General features: G+C 33.3%; 5 protein-coding genes across 11 annotated transcripts; 2 read left to right on the forward strand and 3 right to left on the reverse strand.

The window, feature by feature from the left end:
• Positions 1 to 1,484: 1,484 nt before the first annotated feature.
• Positions 1,485 to 4,294, reverse strand: LOC106775584 (BTB/POZ domain-containing protein At3g22104). Of its 2 annotated transcripts, none has more exons than XM_014662730.2 (2): positions 2,338 to 4,294; positions 1,485 to 2,168 (listed from the first exon to the last, which is right to left on the reverse strand). In XM_014662730.2, exons 1-2 carry the CDS (start codon positions 3,298 to 3,300, stop codon positions 1,791 to 1,793), a joined length of 1,341 nt encoding a protein of 446 aa, XP_014518216.1. In that variant the 5' UTR covers positions 3,301 to 4,294; the 3' UTR covers positions 1,485 to 1,790. The 2 variants fall into 2 exon arrangements, with proteins under 2 accessions (XP_014518216.1, XP_022642622.1); XM_022786901.1 differs by having other exon boundaries at positions 1,872 to 2,053.
• A 2,362-nt stretch (positions 4,295 to 6,656) lies between these two features.
• LOC106774510 lies at positions 6,657 to 8,699 on the reverse strand. 3 transcript variants are annotated; one of them, XM_022786918.1, is made up of 2 exons: positions 8,481 to 8,699; positions 6,657 to 7,311 (listed from the first exon to the last, which is right to left on the reverse strand). In XM_022786918.1, exon 2 carries the CDS (start codon positions 7,275 to 7,277, stop codon positions 6,993 to 6,995), a length of 285 nt encoding a protein of 94 aa, XP_022642639.1. In that variant the 5' UTR covers positions 7,278 to 7,311; positions 8,481 to 8,699; the 3' UTR covers positions 6,657 to 6,992. The 3 variants fall into 3 exon arrangements, with proteins under 3 accessions (XP_022642639.1, XP_014517017.1, XP_022642640.1); XM_014661531.2 differs by having other exon boundaries at positions 8,485 to 8,643; XM_022786919.1 differs by lacking the exon at positions 8,481 to 8,699 and adding an exon at positions 7,470 to 8,472.
• Positions 8,700 to 9,945: 1,246 nt separating this feature from the next.
• LOC106774973 lies at positions 9,946 to 11,442 on the reverse strand. The gene is made up of 2 exons (XM_014661995.2): positions 10,941 to 11,442; positions 9,946 to 10,740 (listed from the first exon to the last, which is right to left on the reverse strand). Exons 1-2 carry the CDS (start codon positions 11,440 to 11,442, stop codon positions 10,070 to 10,072), a joined length of 1,173 nt encoding a protein of 390 aa, XP_014517481.1. The 3' UTR covers positions 9,946 to 10,069.
• Positions 11,443 to 12,944: 1,502 nt separating this feature from the next.
• On the forward strand, positions 12,945 to 14,280 carry LOC106775589. The gene is made up of 3 exons (XM_014662736.2): positions 12,945 to 13,318; positions 13,416 to 13,621; positions 13,788 to 14,280. The coding sequence occupies exons 1-3, from the start codon at positions 13,220 to 13,222 to the stop codon at positions 14,011 to 14,013; spliced, it is 531 nt and encodes a 176-aa protein (XP_014518222.1). The 5' UTR covers positions 12,945 to 13,219; the 3' UTR covers positions 14,014 to 14,280.
• Positions 14,281 to 15,537: 1,257 nt separating this feature from the next.
• On the forward strand, positions 15,538 to 17,180 carry LOC106775839 (putative 4-hydroxy-4-methyl-2-oxoglutarate aldolase 3). Of its 4 annotated transcripts, none has more exons than XM_014663051.2 (2): positions 15,538 to 15,799; positions 16,534 to 17,180. In XM_014663051.2, the coding sequence occupies exon 2, from the start codon at positions 16,548 to 16,550 to the stop codon at positions 17,046 to 17,048; it is 501 nt and encodes a 166-aa protein (XP_014518537.1). In that variant the 5' UTR covers positions 15,538 to 15,799; positions 16,534 to 16,547; the 3' UTR covers positions 17,049 to 17,180. The 4 variants fall into 4 exon arrangements, with proteins under 4 accessions (XP_014518537.1, XP_014518538.1, XP_014518539.1 ...); XM_014663052.1 differs by lacking the exon at positions 15,538 to 15,799 and adding an exon at positions 15,806 to 16,078; XM_014663053.1 differs by lacking the exon at positions 15,538 to 15,799 and adding an exon at positions 16,085 to 16,374.
• Positions 17,181 to 18,248: the final 1,068 nt, after the last annotated feature.

An 18,248-nucleotide genomic window follows, 5' to 3' on the forward strand; every position in this document is an offset into this window, starting at 1 on the left:
ATATTGTTTTTAAAATTTTGTTTTTATTTAAATTTAATAATTATTTAATTTAATTTAATATTTTAATATAATTTATTATATTTTTAATATAATAAATTTAATTGATTATTATTATTTTATTTTTTATTTTTAGTATTATTATTTTTATTTTAATTATTCTATTTTAATTTTTTAATATAATTATTATTATAATATAAATTATATTTTAATAATTATTAACATAAAATTATATTAAATAATAATTGAATTTTAAAATTAAATTATTATTAAAGTGTTGTAGAATGCTTTTAATAAGAGAAAAAAAAAGTGAAAAGAATGTAAGATAAGATGTCAGAAGGTCAAAAATGGAATTTTTAGAGGTGCAAGATGAAGTAATGGAGGTGTAGGATGAACCACTCTATATATAAACCTAATGTAAGGGCGAAGTGGTTGTTTGGTGAAAGCCCATAAAGATTGGGCTTATGTTTGTTGCACCGACTACGATTAAAAAGAGCCTATTGCTTCCTGCACCTCACAGAAATAGGAAAACACTTAAGATATTTTCTTATCACTGAACCATATTACCGTTTTCACGGTTGCTACCTTTGTCGCCTTTTCATAATCACCGCTGCCTTATAGAAAGAAGAAGGGGAAAATGCTAAAGAGAAAGAAGAAATAAAAAAATGCGAAAAGAAAATCTAGTCTTGAAAAACTTTTTCTAGAACTCTTTTGATGTGTTGGAGAAAGTCTATTTCAAAACATATTTTTATGTTAGAAATGTTTTGAAAAACTCATTCTAAAAAGCATTATATACGTTCCAAAATGTTTATTCAGAAAATTCCAGAAATTTTATTTCGAGAGCAAATTTGTTTCAAAAGTTTTATTTCGTAAATTCTGAAAAACTTGTTACCCAAAAACATGTAATAAGAAAATCACTTTTACTTGAAAATTTGGGGATACACAGAAATTATGAGGGTACAGGAAGTAAAAGCTTCAAGGAGAATGGCTCTTGGGCTCAAATAAACAGACAACTGAGTTGGTCGGTCGGATCAAAGATCTCTCTCTAAACAAATCCTTGATCCGACCAACCCAGTTTTTCGTGGTTGCATAACATCGCAAATCCTATATATAATTCCTCTATATGCATTAATTATCTATATAGAAAATCTAGTTTAATTTATTTTTTCAATCAAACAAATTTTTGCTCTATATGTCATTATTTTTCTATTTTAAAAAATCTAATTTACCTTCTCCTTTCCTCTTAAAAGAAGTATAAGAAAAATCTTATATTTTTAGTACATGGTACGTAGAACAGTACGTACAAGTCTATGGTAGATTTTGTTGCAACTTGCACTTTACAAGCTGTTAGTATTATTAGTATTTGTACTAAAGCGAATTCCAAGGATTGGTGCATGAAGAAAATGGCTAATTAGCACAAAAAATTGTTATTTTTTGCCATGAGTGGCAATCTTTGGCGCATAATCAGCTGATACTGTCACTTACAATATTCTCTGGAATTATCCATTCTCTGTTTACTGTCATGGGGAGAACAGAAAAACCAACGTCATCACTTCAAATTCAAATCTAGCAAACAAGTGATGATGCTGAAGTGATTAGTAGGAGTATTGTACGTAGGTTGACAGAATAATCATTCCTCGTAGCTGCACAAAGCAAACGACTGACATATTCTCTTGTATAAAATCATATGTGAAAACTGTTACATAGAATATGATTTCTGTACATGATTTGCATAACTTTACTCCTTTAATACTTGAAGAATACATAGACAGAGATGAACACAAAATTGAGGGTCATGAACAGAGTTTTGGGAGGTACATAGCATTGCTCATAATATGAGTCCCTGACCTCTTTAGTTGGGACCCGTTCTGCATTCCTTCTGAATCTCCTCTAAGCTCTTCCCCATCATAGCTTCTCTTTTCAACATCCTCGCTCACCTCTATGTTCTTGAAGCTTTTACGAAATACGGATTCAAAGAAGTTTTTCAAGTGATCATTTTCCTGGAGCAAGCTTTTCATCCTGTTTTGTTTAGTAACGTAAGCTCTGGGTTTTGCCTCTGAAGGAAACACCAAATTTCTAGTAAGATTTCTCAGAAGTTCGGCTGACAGCTTCTCGTGGTTCAGTGTACCACAGATACTTATCTTCTCTTTGTCACTTAATCCTGCATGGACCTATGAATCTATATCAATGACTGGAAGACATTTCATATAACACTACACATTGATAAAAAAAACAAAAGTGGTACACTATATCAATTGGAAGCCGCAAGCTTTCTAAAGTGAAAAGTTGCATTCAAGTATCAGTCTTGCAATCATAGAACAATGCAAAGTGCTAGTTTACCTTGAGATACATGTCCATGGCTAGGTATAATTGATCATGAGATTCCCTTGCAGTATCTGGGAGCATGGTAATCAATGCTTCAAACTCAAAAGGTTTGAGACGGGGATCTGGAGCAACTTCCACAAGGAACAAATCCATCATTTTCGCAACTTTCTTCAGTCTATTTGAATTTACCTCAGAACTGTGTCCAAAGAAAAATATGTGTACTAGTCTAAGGACAAAACCAACATCATATGCTTGACCCCTCCCACGTGGAGATGGAAGAAGTAGATAATCAATTGTCGTTTGATCCAGAAGAGGACCTATAAGACTTTCTATCTTGTCTATGAAACTTGTGCTCATTTTCAAACCTACAGCCATTCGATTTAGATTGAACAAATCCTTGCAAGAAATTGATCTCAAATCTAGCAGCAAAAGAAGATCGATAACAACCTCGGTAGTCTCAATCTTCTCATCCTGTACAGCACCAAGACAAGTTGAGTTGTGATAGTAGAACAGGAATCTAGAGACCACACCATGATCAAAATCATAAGATAGCATTGTCCTTGTGACCTTGTCCAACAAATCAATCTTTAAGAACAGAAGATGTTCAAACCACCATGTGGCCCCAGAGCAGTTATTTCTGAGGCTGTTATTGCTGCTTGTATCACAAGAAAACTGGAAGCTGGATCTGTTGGAGGAACATGTATTTGGACTGGTAATGCCTGGTGATGCCAACCTCTCTATCAAGTGATCCATAATTCTGTCCAGAATGGCCAAATAACCTTTGAAAGAAAATAAGTCTTGACACTGTTTCAATGCTTCAACGAGCTCAGACCAAGTCCAGAAACGAATTCCTTCGAGAAACTTTTCAATGTGGGGTTTCAAATTGGGTGTTTCAGGACCATCATCACATTCCAGCTCCATGAAATGAGCAGCAGAACACAGCAGGGACATGTTTGATGGAGATGGAGTTACCTCCATACTGCTATAGTGTAGCAAAGTCGTGCTATTAGCTAAAAAGCATGTGTACCCATGGAAAGTCGCAAAATATAACTTTCACTCCCACATTTATGACCAAGAGTAACCAAAAAAGTTGCTAAATTCACGGGAGAAAGGTGAAAGAATATTCTGCAAAGCAGAAGCAGAAGTATTGAAAACTATTTGATTTATTTACCAAAGAAAGTAAAACAGTGTGCAGTGTATGAACAAAATAAACAAAATAACATTTTTTCAGAGAACATATGTATGTTCTGCTATATTAGATAGTGTATAAGGAGAAAAAGATACCTCATAATTATAACAAGGAACAATGATACTTTAAAATCTATTTTTAAAATACTGATACTTTTTCTTTATTTTTCACTTCGTGTGACATTCTGTCACTCGTAACAGGAAAGAGCAAATATACCCACAGAAGAATACATGTGATGATGATAGAAGAAAGGCTGAAGCAGAAGATATTTTAAGAAAATATATGATGGGGGTGATGTTTGTAAGAAAGGAAAGACATAGGTGATGATGCAGTTCGTGCAGAGCATGATGACAGGAAGGGTGAAGCAAGCAGGTCCACATGCCTGCCACACTTTAAGCTGTAATTAAATGTTAAGTATCTATTTCTCATGGTGTTGGGAGTAAAGACCATGCGCATGCTAGTTAGTCACCAACCGTTTCAAAATATAGAATAAAATAAAGAGTTTCTTTCACCATGCTGATTATGAAAGCTTTATCTCCATTATGGTATTCAATTCAAGATCACACTCCATTGTTGCAGCATTAATGAGTATGCATGCCAAAGATGCATTTAAGGATTAGGAAGTTTGGGTGGCGTGTCTGTAAATGACAAAACACCAATCAGAATAGGGAAGTTCGTGGAACAAAAAGAATCATTAGTAACAAAAAAAGAAAACAGAGACGAATTATGTGAACAGAAAAGGTTAAAAGGTTGTTTTTTCTGATCATAGTCAACAAAGGAAGCGAGCATGTTGGTGTTTTCTGCAAAAGTAAATAAAGGAAAATATTGGTAACATTAGGCAAAGAAGACGAAAATAATAGAAGTCAACACAAAAGATAGGGTAAAGAAATGATTAATTAATTTGTTAAAACTAAAAAAATAGTGCAAACAACGTAATAATTAAAATAATATTGAGAGAAATTTGTGACATTAAAATTGAATCTGCTATACTTGGCACCACTTTTCATACTAAACTTCTATTGTTATCTAAATTCAATTTCTATGAATAGTTAAAGGAAAGAATTTTCACAAGTTGTGTTTGGCCACCGAATAAAAAATGGAGACATGTTTGGAAGCAATTCTAGAAAGACAGAACACAGAGACAAAGAACATATAATAAAGTGAGCCAGAATTCAAAGTGAACTTTCCTTTTTCCGTTACTCATGCCACCAATTTTTGGGGTTGTAACTTCCTTTGACCAACTAATTCACAAATCTATTGACCTGGTTCACTGTTTTTAAATTTCATCATAAATAATAATAATAATAATAATATAATAACCTAACTCTGGGGTATCATCATTTTCAACATCATTATTAGTACTAGGACGTGAATACCAACTCACGCCATTGATACGGATTACTTGCTATTAATTTTTTTTATTCTCAATCAAATCAATCCATGCATGATTTGTCATACCATACAAATACAAGGAGTAGTACTCTGCATCTTGATTTAAAATATGAATCGAAAGACGAATTTATTCTATTTTATGACATGTTAGGTCATCTTCAATCTATTCATCATTTCAAATTCTCAAATCACTCGTTTTTACTAGTTAAAAAGAACTACGAAGAAAGCAACGAACTCCATCAGCACACGGGTAATCATGTGCATGCCTCATGTTTTTAGGATCAGAATAATATACCAAAACATAGATTTCAGAAATACCATGTGATGCCTTTGACAACGTCAATGGGCTTCCTTTATTAGAAAATTACTTAGTTCTTCACATTTTAGATTAAGCTTAGAGTAAAAATGATAAACCTTTTTAAAAATTTGAATGTTGAAAACAAAATAGGAAAAAAAAAGAGAGTTGTTTTGAATACAACAAGAATTATGTTTGAGTGGGGGAGAATTGAATCTTAGAAAAGAGATGATAGTTAATATCCCTTTATAATACTTTCCTGATAGAGTAGGAGTGGTGACCAAAAATCAAGAACCGCTCTACATAGTACAATATATAACAATTTGTAATGTTTTTTTTTTTTTATTTATCTATTTTATTCTCAAGCTTCTTTTTTTGTGGTCTAAAGCAAAAAGGTTCATACAGATAATTGAGTGTAATTTGTTTTGTTGGAACATAAGAGCGTGGGCAGGAGTGATGATGATGGGAGTGTTGTGATGTGTTTAATTTGATAAATAGGTGGCTAAATTATTCTCACTCATTTCCACAACAACATCACTTCCTATTTAATGATCCATCCATCACTTTCCTGTTAATCACACCACCCACCGCTCTTGTCGGCCTACACTCACTACTAAATACAACCCTAGTTTTTACTTATTCTTTTTTATATTTTTTTATTTTTACCATAAATAGATTTCAATTGCACACTAAAGAAAAATCATTATTTTAAAAACATGGAACCAGGTTTCCATCACGATATCATAACAGTCTGTAATGTGTTACTTTGAAAGTGTTTACCTGAGGATGCACCTCACCAGTGTAGTTCTTAACTTCCACTCTACCACCATATACAATAACATTTTATCAAATTTAATACCTCATTAAAAATGTAATTATATAATATATGTATTTAATGAATAGTGATGTCTAGATATATTTTTCTTTTATATTTTCTTTCAGCCTCAAGATTCAAGACCATGTATAAACTGTTGCAAATTTTTATTTTAGCTCTTATGCCAGTCTTTCGAAATAGTAATGTATTGTGAATAATTTTCGGATAGAATAATTTTGTATCGATAACTGAAATTTCAAGATTTCACCTTTATTTTAAGAAAATAAAAAAAGATTGTATAACTAAATTTTAATTTGTTTGAGACTAACTCAAAATTAGAATAACATTTTCTTTGGTAACAAAACCTGCTTTCATAAATCTAAATTTTTTTAATTTGTATCTTTTAGCTTGTATACTTCAGAAACCCTTTTTCGAAAAACTAAATTTTTGTTACACACTAAGATCATTCGGCAAATTTACCCAAACAAAACTAATTAATTATTGAAACATTTTCAGCAGTTGTTCAAACCCACACTTCATTTTATAATGTTAATAATAATATTCTGAACCTTTACTTTTTTGGCAATAGCTCTATGCAAGTTAAAACAAATGCAGTTTCAGCTGTAACGATAAACAAATATGACTAACAAAATTTAATATAAATTCAGTAATATAACAAATATGAGGCTTCCAGCCGCCCATAATAATTTACGCATACGCAGTCTCAAACTTCATTTACCAACCACGGTGCCCTAAAATTTATGTCAATAAAGCAATTACTAAAATCAATATATAATATATCTAAGAAATTGCTTTCTACATGTATTCTACATTTTGACTCACAAATACCAAGATAAATAGTATGTATACATATCACAGTCACAATACTGCAGCCGGAGAACGTAATTGGATTTCATGTCACCTATACCCGGGAAAAAAGTCAAGAAAAAAATATTCCATTATAATTATATTTTGAAATATCAAAGAATTTTCAGTTTACCCTTGGCCACATTATCCTTAACAAGTTCCATATGGCAAGAAGCTTTCTGAGCTCCAGTCAATCCAGAACAAGTGCCGCTGGCCCCCAAAGTGACAGCAAAGTAAAGATAAACAGTACAGAGAAGAGTTAGCAGAACAAGAGCAGATAAGAGGAAGCGATGCCTCTGCACAAGTGTAGACCAACTACCCAGTTCATCCTTTGTAAACTGCCTCCTGAAAGAGGGAGACTTCAGTCGAGGAGAAGACAGTATGGAGTCGAGAACCATGGCTTCAATATCAACCTTTTCCAAACTCCTGAAGCTGCACGTCATGCAAAAACACCAGTAAAATTTTTACTCTATGTAAGTGCCATGTAATATAAGAATTAAAAAATGACATTCGTATAGCAATCCAAATCCCATCCTTCCCAGTGTGTTTTTTGGTTTCCCTGTTCTACACAATCACGTAGACATACTTACTATTTTTTGGCTTCTAGAAAATATTCGATGGGTTTTTAATGTCACTTAACAGCTACAACGTGACTGGAAAAGAACTTCCTGAAATCATCGTCAAATATCAGTTCAGAATCTACTGGGAAAGTCTTCGTAAATTTGTCTTTGGCCTTCCCTCAAACAAAATTTAGACTCTCGCCTAATAATCCTTAAAAAAGGAACAAGTGTCATAAGACAGTGCCCTCACCAAATCAAGCCACGAGTGCAAATTCAAAGATGCCAAAGGCAAAGCTACCTAGGTTTTAAATAACAGTCCGCAAGTATGGCTTTGGCTAAAGCATCTAAGGTTTTTGTACTATCTGCAAGAGCATCGCAAATTCCGGCCACATTTGTCGCCAATTTTCAACAATATCCAAGATCGCAACAAACAGTGACTATACTCGCGATTTAAAACCCTCAACACTTGATAACCTCATAAACAAAGGTACATTCATGATTTCACTCTGACTACAGATGAAACGAAAAGAGAATAGCAACCCTCGACAAAAAACAGCAAAACTCCCAGAGACAAAAAAGCAAGACGAGCCCCTTTCCTCCTATTTCACGATCCAAGTCTACTTTACAACTAAAAGAAACGTAGATCTTTCTTCTTTCCCAATTCTGACAACACTAAACTAATACACAAATATCTGTAAAAGTGACATCTACTCGGCAGCAAAGAAATCAGAGTATAATTGTCAATTTGAAGAAGGTATGATTGATAGGGTTGCATGATAGTTAAGTGAGTCCGAAACAGATCGAATCGTAAGAAAACTGAAGCAGATTCAAAGGAAAGAGTGACATGAGGGAGGTGGTGAATCTGAAAGGGTCAAGTTTCAATCAACAACAGTAGCAATCAACAGACAGATTAGTCGAATCGCGAAGTAACAAGAATTAATGATAGTACGCAATCTGAGGAATAAATTGATGTAGCGAAAGATGAAAGAAAGCTCAGATCTAACGATATAGTAAAAGAAAAAGACATAACAATACACATACATACCCTTCCCCTTCACCTTAGAAGAGGTGCCTTCGATTTGAGAGAAGATGAGATAAGACACTTGCCGCACAATTTGCAAAATAATGTGTCAATCGCACGCCATTTCCTCTTCTTATATATACAACTCCATAACAACTATAAAAGGTGCCTGAAATACGCGTATACAACTCACACTCTTCTTATCCTACTAATCTCTATTTTAATTTCTATAATTTTCGATTTTGTCCTTTGGATTTTCAAAAAGTCACACAAATCATAGCTTTTTTATTTTTTGTTGTCTAGGTTGAAATTAGGTCCAATTGCCGATTTTTTTGTTGAGAGACATTGATACATGTATTAATTTAGGAACGCTTTTTGGGGCACCGCCCTTTACAACGTAACTACTCTCGAGTCATGGTCAACAAAACAAAGATACCGGGAGCTCCATCTCATTAATTGAATCGATGGGCTTCACTACCTAACACACCATGGAATATCCATCGCTTTGAGCCCACCCACTCACCCCTTCCGAGCCCATTTTCATCCGTATACTGCCTCCCATTCAACTCCCACTGTGGGCCTTTCAATTCTATAACACACCATTTTTTTCGTAACAGATAACACCGACCACCTCGTACGTGAAGGGACCCGTTGGTACATAATTTGGCACCTGTGCTTTCTGGGGGATGGTTTTATGAAAAATGAGAGGTGAAAAAGAGAAAATTCAAATAAATTGTTTAAATTGGCTGGTACATAAGAGATAAATAAAATATTTAAGTTTATTACTCGTTTACTATTAATTGTTGTTATAAAATATTTTCAATAAACTGATTATAGTGCAAATATATTATTGAAAGTGGGTGGCTTTTTTTTTTTTCTGTAAAACCTTTTAATTGATCATGTTTTTTCAAATAAATGTTTTATTAAAAAATTATAAAATGTTTAATTATGTTCTTTATTTTCGAACAAATCCTTTTAAAATGTTAACACCATAATCGAATATCCTGCAAATGTAATTATCTAGCGAGCATATCACTTTTGACAAGCTTTTTTTTTTTCACAATTATTAATCAAAAGTAAAAGCAAAAATATTATTTCACACCAATAACCATTATTTAATAACCCACTGAAAAATAAATAATAACAAAAGTAATGTCAATTAGGTGTAGATAACACCTCTTCAAATAAAAGAAATCTCAATATTAATTGATAAAAGGATACTTTAATAATACCTATTATTTTTAAATCAGTTCATCTCATATTATATAATTATATATATGTAATTATAATAGTAAATAAAGTCATGCGAACTAAGTTATACGACTTTTTTTTTTTAATTAATTTATCTGTAAAAAATAACATTTTATATTATAATAATATGATCATACGATTAAGGAATTAAATGAAATTAATTACGTTTAAATGCTATTAGTATTATTTTTTTTCTATATTTATGTTGATTTATTATATACAAAAGGAGGAAATAAATATGAAAGGTATAATAACTAAAATATGTGTGAAGAATGAGTACCCTGACCCTGACCCTGACAGAGGTTGTTTTATATCTCAGAAGAATGAGTAGTGAAAGAGGTAAAGCTTGTTGGTGTTGTTAAAAGCTACCTATCCTTAAGCTTGGGCCGACCCTTCTAAACTTGGCTGTTTGCTGTTTGTAGATTATCACAAAGCAAGGAAGAAGGGCTCTGGGATTTAACACGTACAGTTCCTCAACATCTGAATGCCCATTTATCTTTTCTGCCAATGAATCAGCCCTTTCTGCAATTCCTTCAAGAGGGCTACAAATTCTCCCAGCTATTACTCTGCACACTATGATGGACTTTCTCGAAAATGGTCTCTCATGGGATGTCATTATGGAAATGGATTCAAAGGCTTTCCCACTTGTGGAAGTTGTGTAAACCCCCAATGCACCTTTGAATTCCTTGTTCGTCGAGAACCCGTGTCTCAGAATTTGACATATACCACAATAGTCTAAACTGCACAGCCTATAACAGCTGTTTATGCCCAGAGAGCATGCAATTGTTGTGCCGTGGAACCTTAAAAGTTCGTTTCCATCAGCCACACAACGAGGGTGTTTCTTCTTTTGTTTGTCAGCCTTTTCCTTCACCTTTTCTCTATACTCCTCAAAGCAAGCAAAGGTTTTTGGTATATTCACAACCTTTAAGATGCAGTCAATCTCACCCAACATGCTTTCAGAGTAAACCGAGCTTGTTCCACATATTGTTTCTATGATCTGTCTCGACGAATCTTCCTCAAGCTCAATCACTGCAAAAACAAAGTATATTTATATACAAACATTTCCTCTCCGTCGTTATTTCCTTGAAACCATATATTAAAGACTTTTAGTATGTTCAAATGGTATGTTAAATATAACATGAATAAAACAAAAACACAAGACTGTGAAAGAAGAAGCCCCATAAACTCTTGACCCTCAATCCAACTAGGAAATATTAGTCTGTTATTACCTGAATGATCGGAGATATTGTGTGCTTCTACAGCAACAGGATTTTTTAATTTCTCGCCACATTTATCACATGTCAATGATGAAAAGACATCAGAATCCATCCGAACCAAAGTCCTTGTATTGGAGAACACATTTGCTTCATTGTGATCTAGAGGATATGCTATCCTCGAAGATGTATCTGACCTTCGTGTTCTGCGAGAACCTTTATTGCTGCTATTGCTTTGAGGACAAGGAAAACGTCGACTAGTTTCATGGTTTGAGCTATCAAGAGTAATTTCGTCGATTATGGGACCAGTGATCTCAATGTCTCCTTTAAAAGTCAGGGGATTTTTAGAGTGTCTATTGCTTCCATGGATGAAATCTTTGGTATTTGAATTCTCAAGATTGCCCAACTTTGTTCTCTGATTACCTTTTTGTTGTCTAATAGTCTTCGGATCATGAACATGATTTGGTTGTGGCTTGCACTGAAGGGTCTTTTTGAGAGAAAGCCAAGCCTCAAACATTCTGTCTCTTTTTTCGTTATGCTCTTAAAGAATCGACACTCAAAAGGCTTTGGCAGAAGAAATGTGTAGAATATTTCCACGTTCCAATAAGCATTCCAATTCCAAAGGAAAGAAAACAATCAAGGAATCTTGTCCCTCAACTACACAGTTCCTTCATATGCAAGCTGTTTTTTCCTTTTCAGTAAACGGTTAACACAGAAATATTCCATGTGCAACACAATACGCATTATACCGATTTCAGTAATTGAATTGCCATAAACATAGTAGTTTCATTTTGAAGCCTTATAATAACTTGAGAATCTCCATTTATTATTCATGATTCAAGCAATCTCCAACAAATTTATATCATTTAAGGTTATCCGATCTTTGAACAATCAACGGACGAGGAAGCACTAACAGGGATCACAACCATCCAATCATTTTTTATTTCAAATAAAATATTGCTCTGTGGAATTGAATTTATCAACAAGGAAATATAAGCAGGTGACGACGTCATATAATAAAATAAACAACTTTATATGGTGCTTTCAGAACCCTTAAGAAATTTATCAACAGTTTTATCTCAAAAGTCAGTAATCTGTACATGAGCTTCACGCAAACAGGTTGAATTCTTGGGACCATTTCCTTCTTTAATTAATTATTTGTGTCACAATGATTAAGACTGCTTAATATATTCTTTCAATGATTATAAATTTATAGAGCAACCATAGGAGCTCTTGGAGATGTCCATATTCTAAATTGTCTTTGGTTTCATCAGTATTCAATGATTTCTAGCTTTGAAAATCCAAAGCATGATTTGTAATATTGTTAGTATATAATATTATAATCGCTTCAAGAGCCTTTACCCATCCTTGCAAGGTTTGTGAACTAAAGAAGTGTTTTACTTATTTGTAAGCTAATTGATATAATGTCAAAAAATAACTATCGGAAAATTTTGACGAAAACAGATGAAAAATGTGAATTTCAGAAAATGTTAACAGAATAAAATGTTCTTTGCATGAAGTAAAGAATTTTTTACTTTTAATACATTAAATAAATAATTGATACATAAATATTTTTAAAAATGATCTTCTCTTGTAAGTCTTGTGAAGATCATAGTATAAGTGATATCCGGAATTATAAGAAAAAAAAAGAGTTTGTGGTTTGCTAATCAGGACATTGCCAACACAGTGCATTGAAAGATGATTTGAAATCAATTCGTTTTTATCTTTTGAGGCAAAACTTGTTTCAAAATCAGGCCTTTTTCCATACATGAAGGACCTATAAATCACATTACTTTCATGTTTAAGTTAAACAATCTTTTTCAGAGTTTAGTTACCAAAACTATTGCCACAGGAAGAAGTTATCATAAGGAAGGAAATTAAAAAAAGTAGAGAGGTTCGTTTGGAATACTTGTTGGCTGCTTTCCTTGCCCCCAATGGAACGAATCATAGAAAGGGAAAGATAATTAAACGAAGAATAAAGTGAATTGTAATGAAAAATTGGCAGCTTTCATCTCACGAATCACTATCATGCTTAATATTACATAGTTTTTTTGCAGACATGTATCATTCACTAATGACAATTATGTTTAAATCAGGTAAACTCCCTACATATAAAACGAGTTTCCTCTGATTATTTAATGCAATTGCATATTTAGAACTTCAACTTAAAACTACTGGTTAAACTTGTGCAATTTTATGTATGATCTCATATATGTATAAATAGTGTAGTGCCATAAAATATGCATAGCCCTACTTCGTCCTCTTCTCTAGAGCTTCTACTGTATTAGGGAATCATGACCAAAAACTATGGCTTCCTTATCTGCATACTTGTCATGGTCTTGGATGTTATTGCTGGCATACTTGGAATTGAGGCAGAAATAGCTCAGAACAAGGTACTACTCTAATTAGAAAGGCTCTTCTGCTTCATAAATGTTGAGAACACTGAAGGGTTTAACATGACTCTCTGATCCTTTTGGGATGAATGAACAGGAGAAGCACATGAAGGTTTGGATATTTGAGTGTAGGTACCCAAGCTATCATGCTTTCAAGCTAGGTTTGGCAGCTGCCACTCTCTTGGCACTTGCCCATGTAATTGCTCACTTGCTTGGTGGCTGCATTTGTGTTTGGTCCAAAGAACAATATCGATTAGCTTCGGCAAACAGGCAATTAGCAGTGGCTTTTCTCATTTTCTCTTGGTAAGTCTTTTCCTTTTGCTTAATATCCCTGAATCAAATCCCTTTTGCAGACCCTTTCACTGATCCTTCTTAATTTGCTTCTTACTGTTAAGTTCATGTTTTTTTCTGTTACAGATCAAAGTTATATTTGTTATAGGATTCACATATTTGGAAATTAACTTTGCAGGATTGTGGTAGCTGTTGGGATGTCGATGCTGATCATAGGCACATTAGCAAACTCAAGATCAAGAAAATCTTGTGCGATGTTCAACCGCCGGTTTCTATCCATAGGAGGCATCATGTGTTTCATCCATGGATTATTCACTGTTCCCTATTACGTTTCTGCAACAGCCACCAGAAGGGAGGAAGAAAAGATAAAAGAAAACGCCAGCCAAAGCGTAAGACGCACTTGATCATCTTTTGTTACCAAACCAGAGCGATTATACCTAGTGTTCTACCAAGTGTACATTTATTTTATTTCATTTTTTTGTGTGTTTCACTGATTACACAAATTGCTTGATTTTCAACGGGTGCATATTCAATTGTATGATTAATAATATCACTGCAAATGCACAACAAAGTGAAGGAAATGCATGATTTGAGAGTGAGAGAGAAGAAGATTTCTCTGATTTTACCTAAACCCCACCAACTCTGCAATATCTAATAAAACAGCATATCTCTTTTCCATGCTAAAGTAAAAGCAACATTTACGACAACTCATAAAATCAGATTTATTTTATAAGAGTAAAAAAAGATGCATAAAAATGTTAGGCTTTGAAAATATTCATGAACCTTTCTCTTAATTTCATCCTTCAATCCAAACAAAATTTAAATAAACTATATATTATATGCTAAGTTTAGAAGAAAAATTATATATAATACAAACTTTGTTATAATTTTGAAGGTAGATTAATTAGTTTATTCAAAATTAGTTGTAAATTTAATACCTACTTCTTAAGTGTACTTGTTTATATACGAGTAAGGAGACGAGACTAAGATGAATTTAAGTAATTTGAGTATGTCATTTTCATCTTCTAAGTAAAAATTCATTTTTATTTTCATCATGTATTATATTTAAGGGATAATAATTTTTTGTGTCTCGTCTCCATTTCCATTAAAAACCATGTTTCGTGTAATTGTTTATTTGGTATATTAAATATTAGTTAAGTCACTTTTTAGAAAAAAAAAACGTCTTTAGTTCAAATATAAATAAAAAAGTTAATCATATAAATATTAAATAAGAATGTAAAAAGAATTATAAAAAATAATAATAAAATTGGATTAATATATTAAATATGTTCTGAAAATTTAAAATAGAAACATACATAAAGACAAACCTATATGAAAAACTGGAAAATATCTACATATTTTTTTTCTTAAATGAAGCCAAAATTAGATTAGAGGGACTAATAAATAATAACCGAGGGAGGAATAAATTTTGTCTTCTTACCCAAGTGTTTCTGAATACATATTAACTTATAAAATAAATCAATAACACTCCTAACATTTTTCAAATTGAACAAATATTTCAGTTTTTCTTTTTAATTCTACACAAGTTTCGTTTTTTTAATATATATATATATATATATATATATATATATATATATTATTGGTATTCGTTTAGAGAAAATGAGACACGACAGCCTAAAAAAGATGAAAAATAGAAACTAAATGGAAATAAATAATTAGTTCGTGGAATAGATGGAAAGAAGAATATAAGGGTGATTAAATAATAAATTATAAATAATATATTTTGTGGTATATTATTAAAAAAGTTGAAGAATATACAGGTGATTAAATAATGAAGGATGTGAATGATATAATATTTTAGATAACAAAATAAATGACGATGAATATAAGGAAGTAAAGAAATAGAAAACCAAAAACTAAATAGATAAGAGTATTTATTTACAGGAAGATCAATGAATGAATAAAGAAAAAAAAAATGAGAGGTGGTTGTGTCATCATGTAATGGGTGGTCTCATTTCGCAGAGGCTTCCCGGGAGCGCTAAAAGTTGTGGCTATGAGCTTGTTTTGATTAGTTTGTCGTACGAATTTTCCACGCAAGTCATTCAAACCCCAACGTTTCTTTCTCAGCAGAGGCGCCACCAACACCAAGATAGAGACTTTGGACTTTTCTTCCCACCCTATTTATCACTCTTCCCCTCTTCACTTCACCAATTCATTCTTTCTATCTCGGTAAGCTTTTCCTCCTCTCACTTCTTTCCTTTCATAACCTTACTACCCCATACTCATATCACTTTAAACGCTTCTTTATTGCTTTCAACTGCAGTTTTCTTCCATCATTTCATCCCTTCTTAGTTACCACATCTTCAATTCAACTGTACTTTCCAATCGGGTTTGTAAAAATCCTTTTTTTTCTTGAAAAAAACTTCCTTTATGACTGTAAAATTCCAATTTATCCCTCTGAAGCCGGGAGATCTTATAATCTACTGCCTCCATGACAGGCACTAACATGTATGTCTTTCCCAAGTTTTTATCTGTCAGCCTTTTTTGGTTTATGAAATTGAATTTGTTGCATATGATCGAGGTTAACATGTAGGTTAGTCAGCATTTATTTTTTTAATTTAACCGTCAATGTTTTTTATTTGTCTCCATTTTCTTTAGTTATTACGTTTTATTCCTGGTGTGAGAGATTGAAGTAAATTAATGAGCTCAGTTGCAATAACATTTTAAGGATGAAATTTCTTTTTAAGAAAATGGAGAAACATTAGTCAAAGGATGTTTCTGAGCTTAAGTGGAAGAATAAGAAGGTAATGTAGAATATGGCCTTTATTGTTGTCATGGTGTTCTGCCAACATTTTGCAGCAGTTAACTTTTCTACGTAGTTGGTGTTTTGGTCATGGAGAAATCCACATTAAGCTCGATTGAATTCCATTTTTGTCAGAAAGTAAAGGTCTATGTTGGTGCAGGAGGAGTTCCTAACATGACTACTGTACCTACTGCTGATCTAACTGATGCGAATACAACACATGTAGCAAATGGTGATTTGAGGGTGCTGCATCCGGTGTTCAAGGTTTATGGTCAGGTCACGTCGTTCTCTGGTCCCATTGTAACTGTGAAGGTGTTTGAGGACAACGTGTTGGTGAGGGGACTTCTTGAGACCAAAGGGGAAGGAAGAGTATTGGTCGTTGATGGAGGGGGAAGCTTGAGGTGTGCTTTGGTGGGAGGGAATTTGGCACAGATAGCACATAGCAATGGGTGGGCTGGAATTGTGGTGAATGGATGCGTTAGAGATGTGGATGAGATCAATGCATGCGGCATTGGCGTCAGAGCCTTGGCTTCTAATCCACTCAAATCCAACAAAAAAGGCACTGGGGAAAAGAATGTCCCTGTTTACGTTGGGGGAACATTTATTCGGGAAGGAGAATGGTTGTATGCAGACAATGACGGCATCCTCATATCAAGATTTGAGTTGTCAAACTAAAAAGTTAGTTAAGTATTGTTGCCATTGGGATGCTTTATCAGATTTGAAGTCATGATAAGTTTGATTTAATTTGTGATGGTAAGTGGAAATGCTGTGTGGAAAGAATAAAACTTAATTTGTTGCGTGAACTAAGTGTCTGTTTCTCTCTTCATTGTTTGGAGTTAGGGGATTCATATAGAAGTATGTCAATGGTTTTGACCAAACTTTCTAACCAAAATATACACAGGATATCAGCACTTAATCAAACTAAAAACAAATAAGTTTATAAAGATTTCTTCGGACTGTGAACTTTCTTACTGTTCGAATCGTGGAAAAAGTATTACTATGGAAAAAAAATAGGAGCAGAATCATCCCTCGATATCTAAAGAGGGTGAGTTCAATAGTATGTGTAAATAATATCATTACTCTCAATGAAACAGCAACTGCTATTTCAAATTACAACGATTACAACATACAGCAATTACATATAGAACACTTAATCTAAAAGTTATGAATCTTTCCTTATTTTCTGGCAGATGTTGCTGCTAAGGAGGCGTGCCCTTCAAAGGCTTTTGCGTAATATCAATAATAAATTCTAACCGTTTTTTGGCTCATAAAGAGATCTTCCTCCTTTATTGGCGATTCAAGAATTTGAACAGATAAACTCAGTCCAACACTAAGGAGGCTAACTGTCGTTTTATAAAGGGCTCACAAGGAAGAAAGACAAGACCTGATGCCACACAACCACCACTTCAAAATCTGATAGAAGTCATCCCTTTTCAGCTTCAATTGGTCTGTCCATCGCAGCCTGCAATTCTACCCCCAACCTTCTTAAGGATGGCAATGAAATTTAAATCTTCATTTCTATCCAAACCAATCACCACTGGCCCAAACTTAGTGGAATTTAAGGCAGCCCTCCATATAATCACACCCAGAGTGTTAAATTTATATCGTGTAACTAAGGCGTTGAATTAAAAACATAATATTTTCTTGATTTAATCTATGAAAGGCAATACATAAATTCAGACAACAGCTCTTTGCTAAAAAGAAAATTTCTCTAATGTTAAAACACCTATTCAAAAAGGTTGTGCTTAAAGAGATAAAAGGGTTTTGAATTCTTGTTCTGGCGTCCCCGATATTGAATAAGAAAGTTGGAAACAGCTAAATGCTAAGAGAAATAACACAGGAACCAATCACACACCGATCAGTTCTGAAAGAGTA

Source organism: Vigna radiata, chromosome 10, assembly GCF_000741045.1.
Source record: "Vigna radiata var. radiata cultivar VC1973A chromosome 10, Vradiata_ver6, whole genome shotgun sequence".
NCBI lineage: Eukaryota > Viridiplantae > Streptophyta > Magnoliopsida > Fabales > Fabaceae > Vigna > Vigna radiata.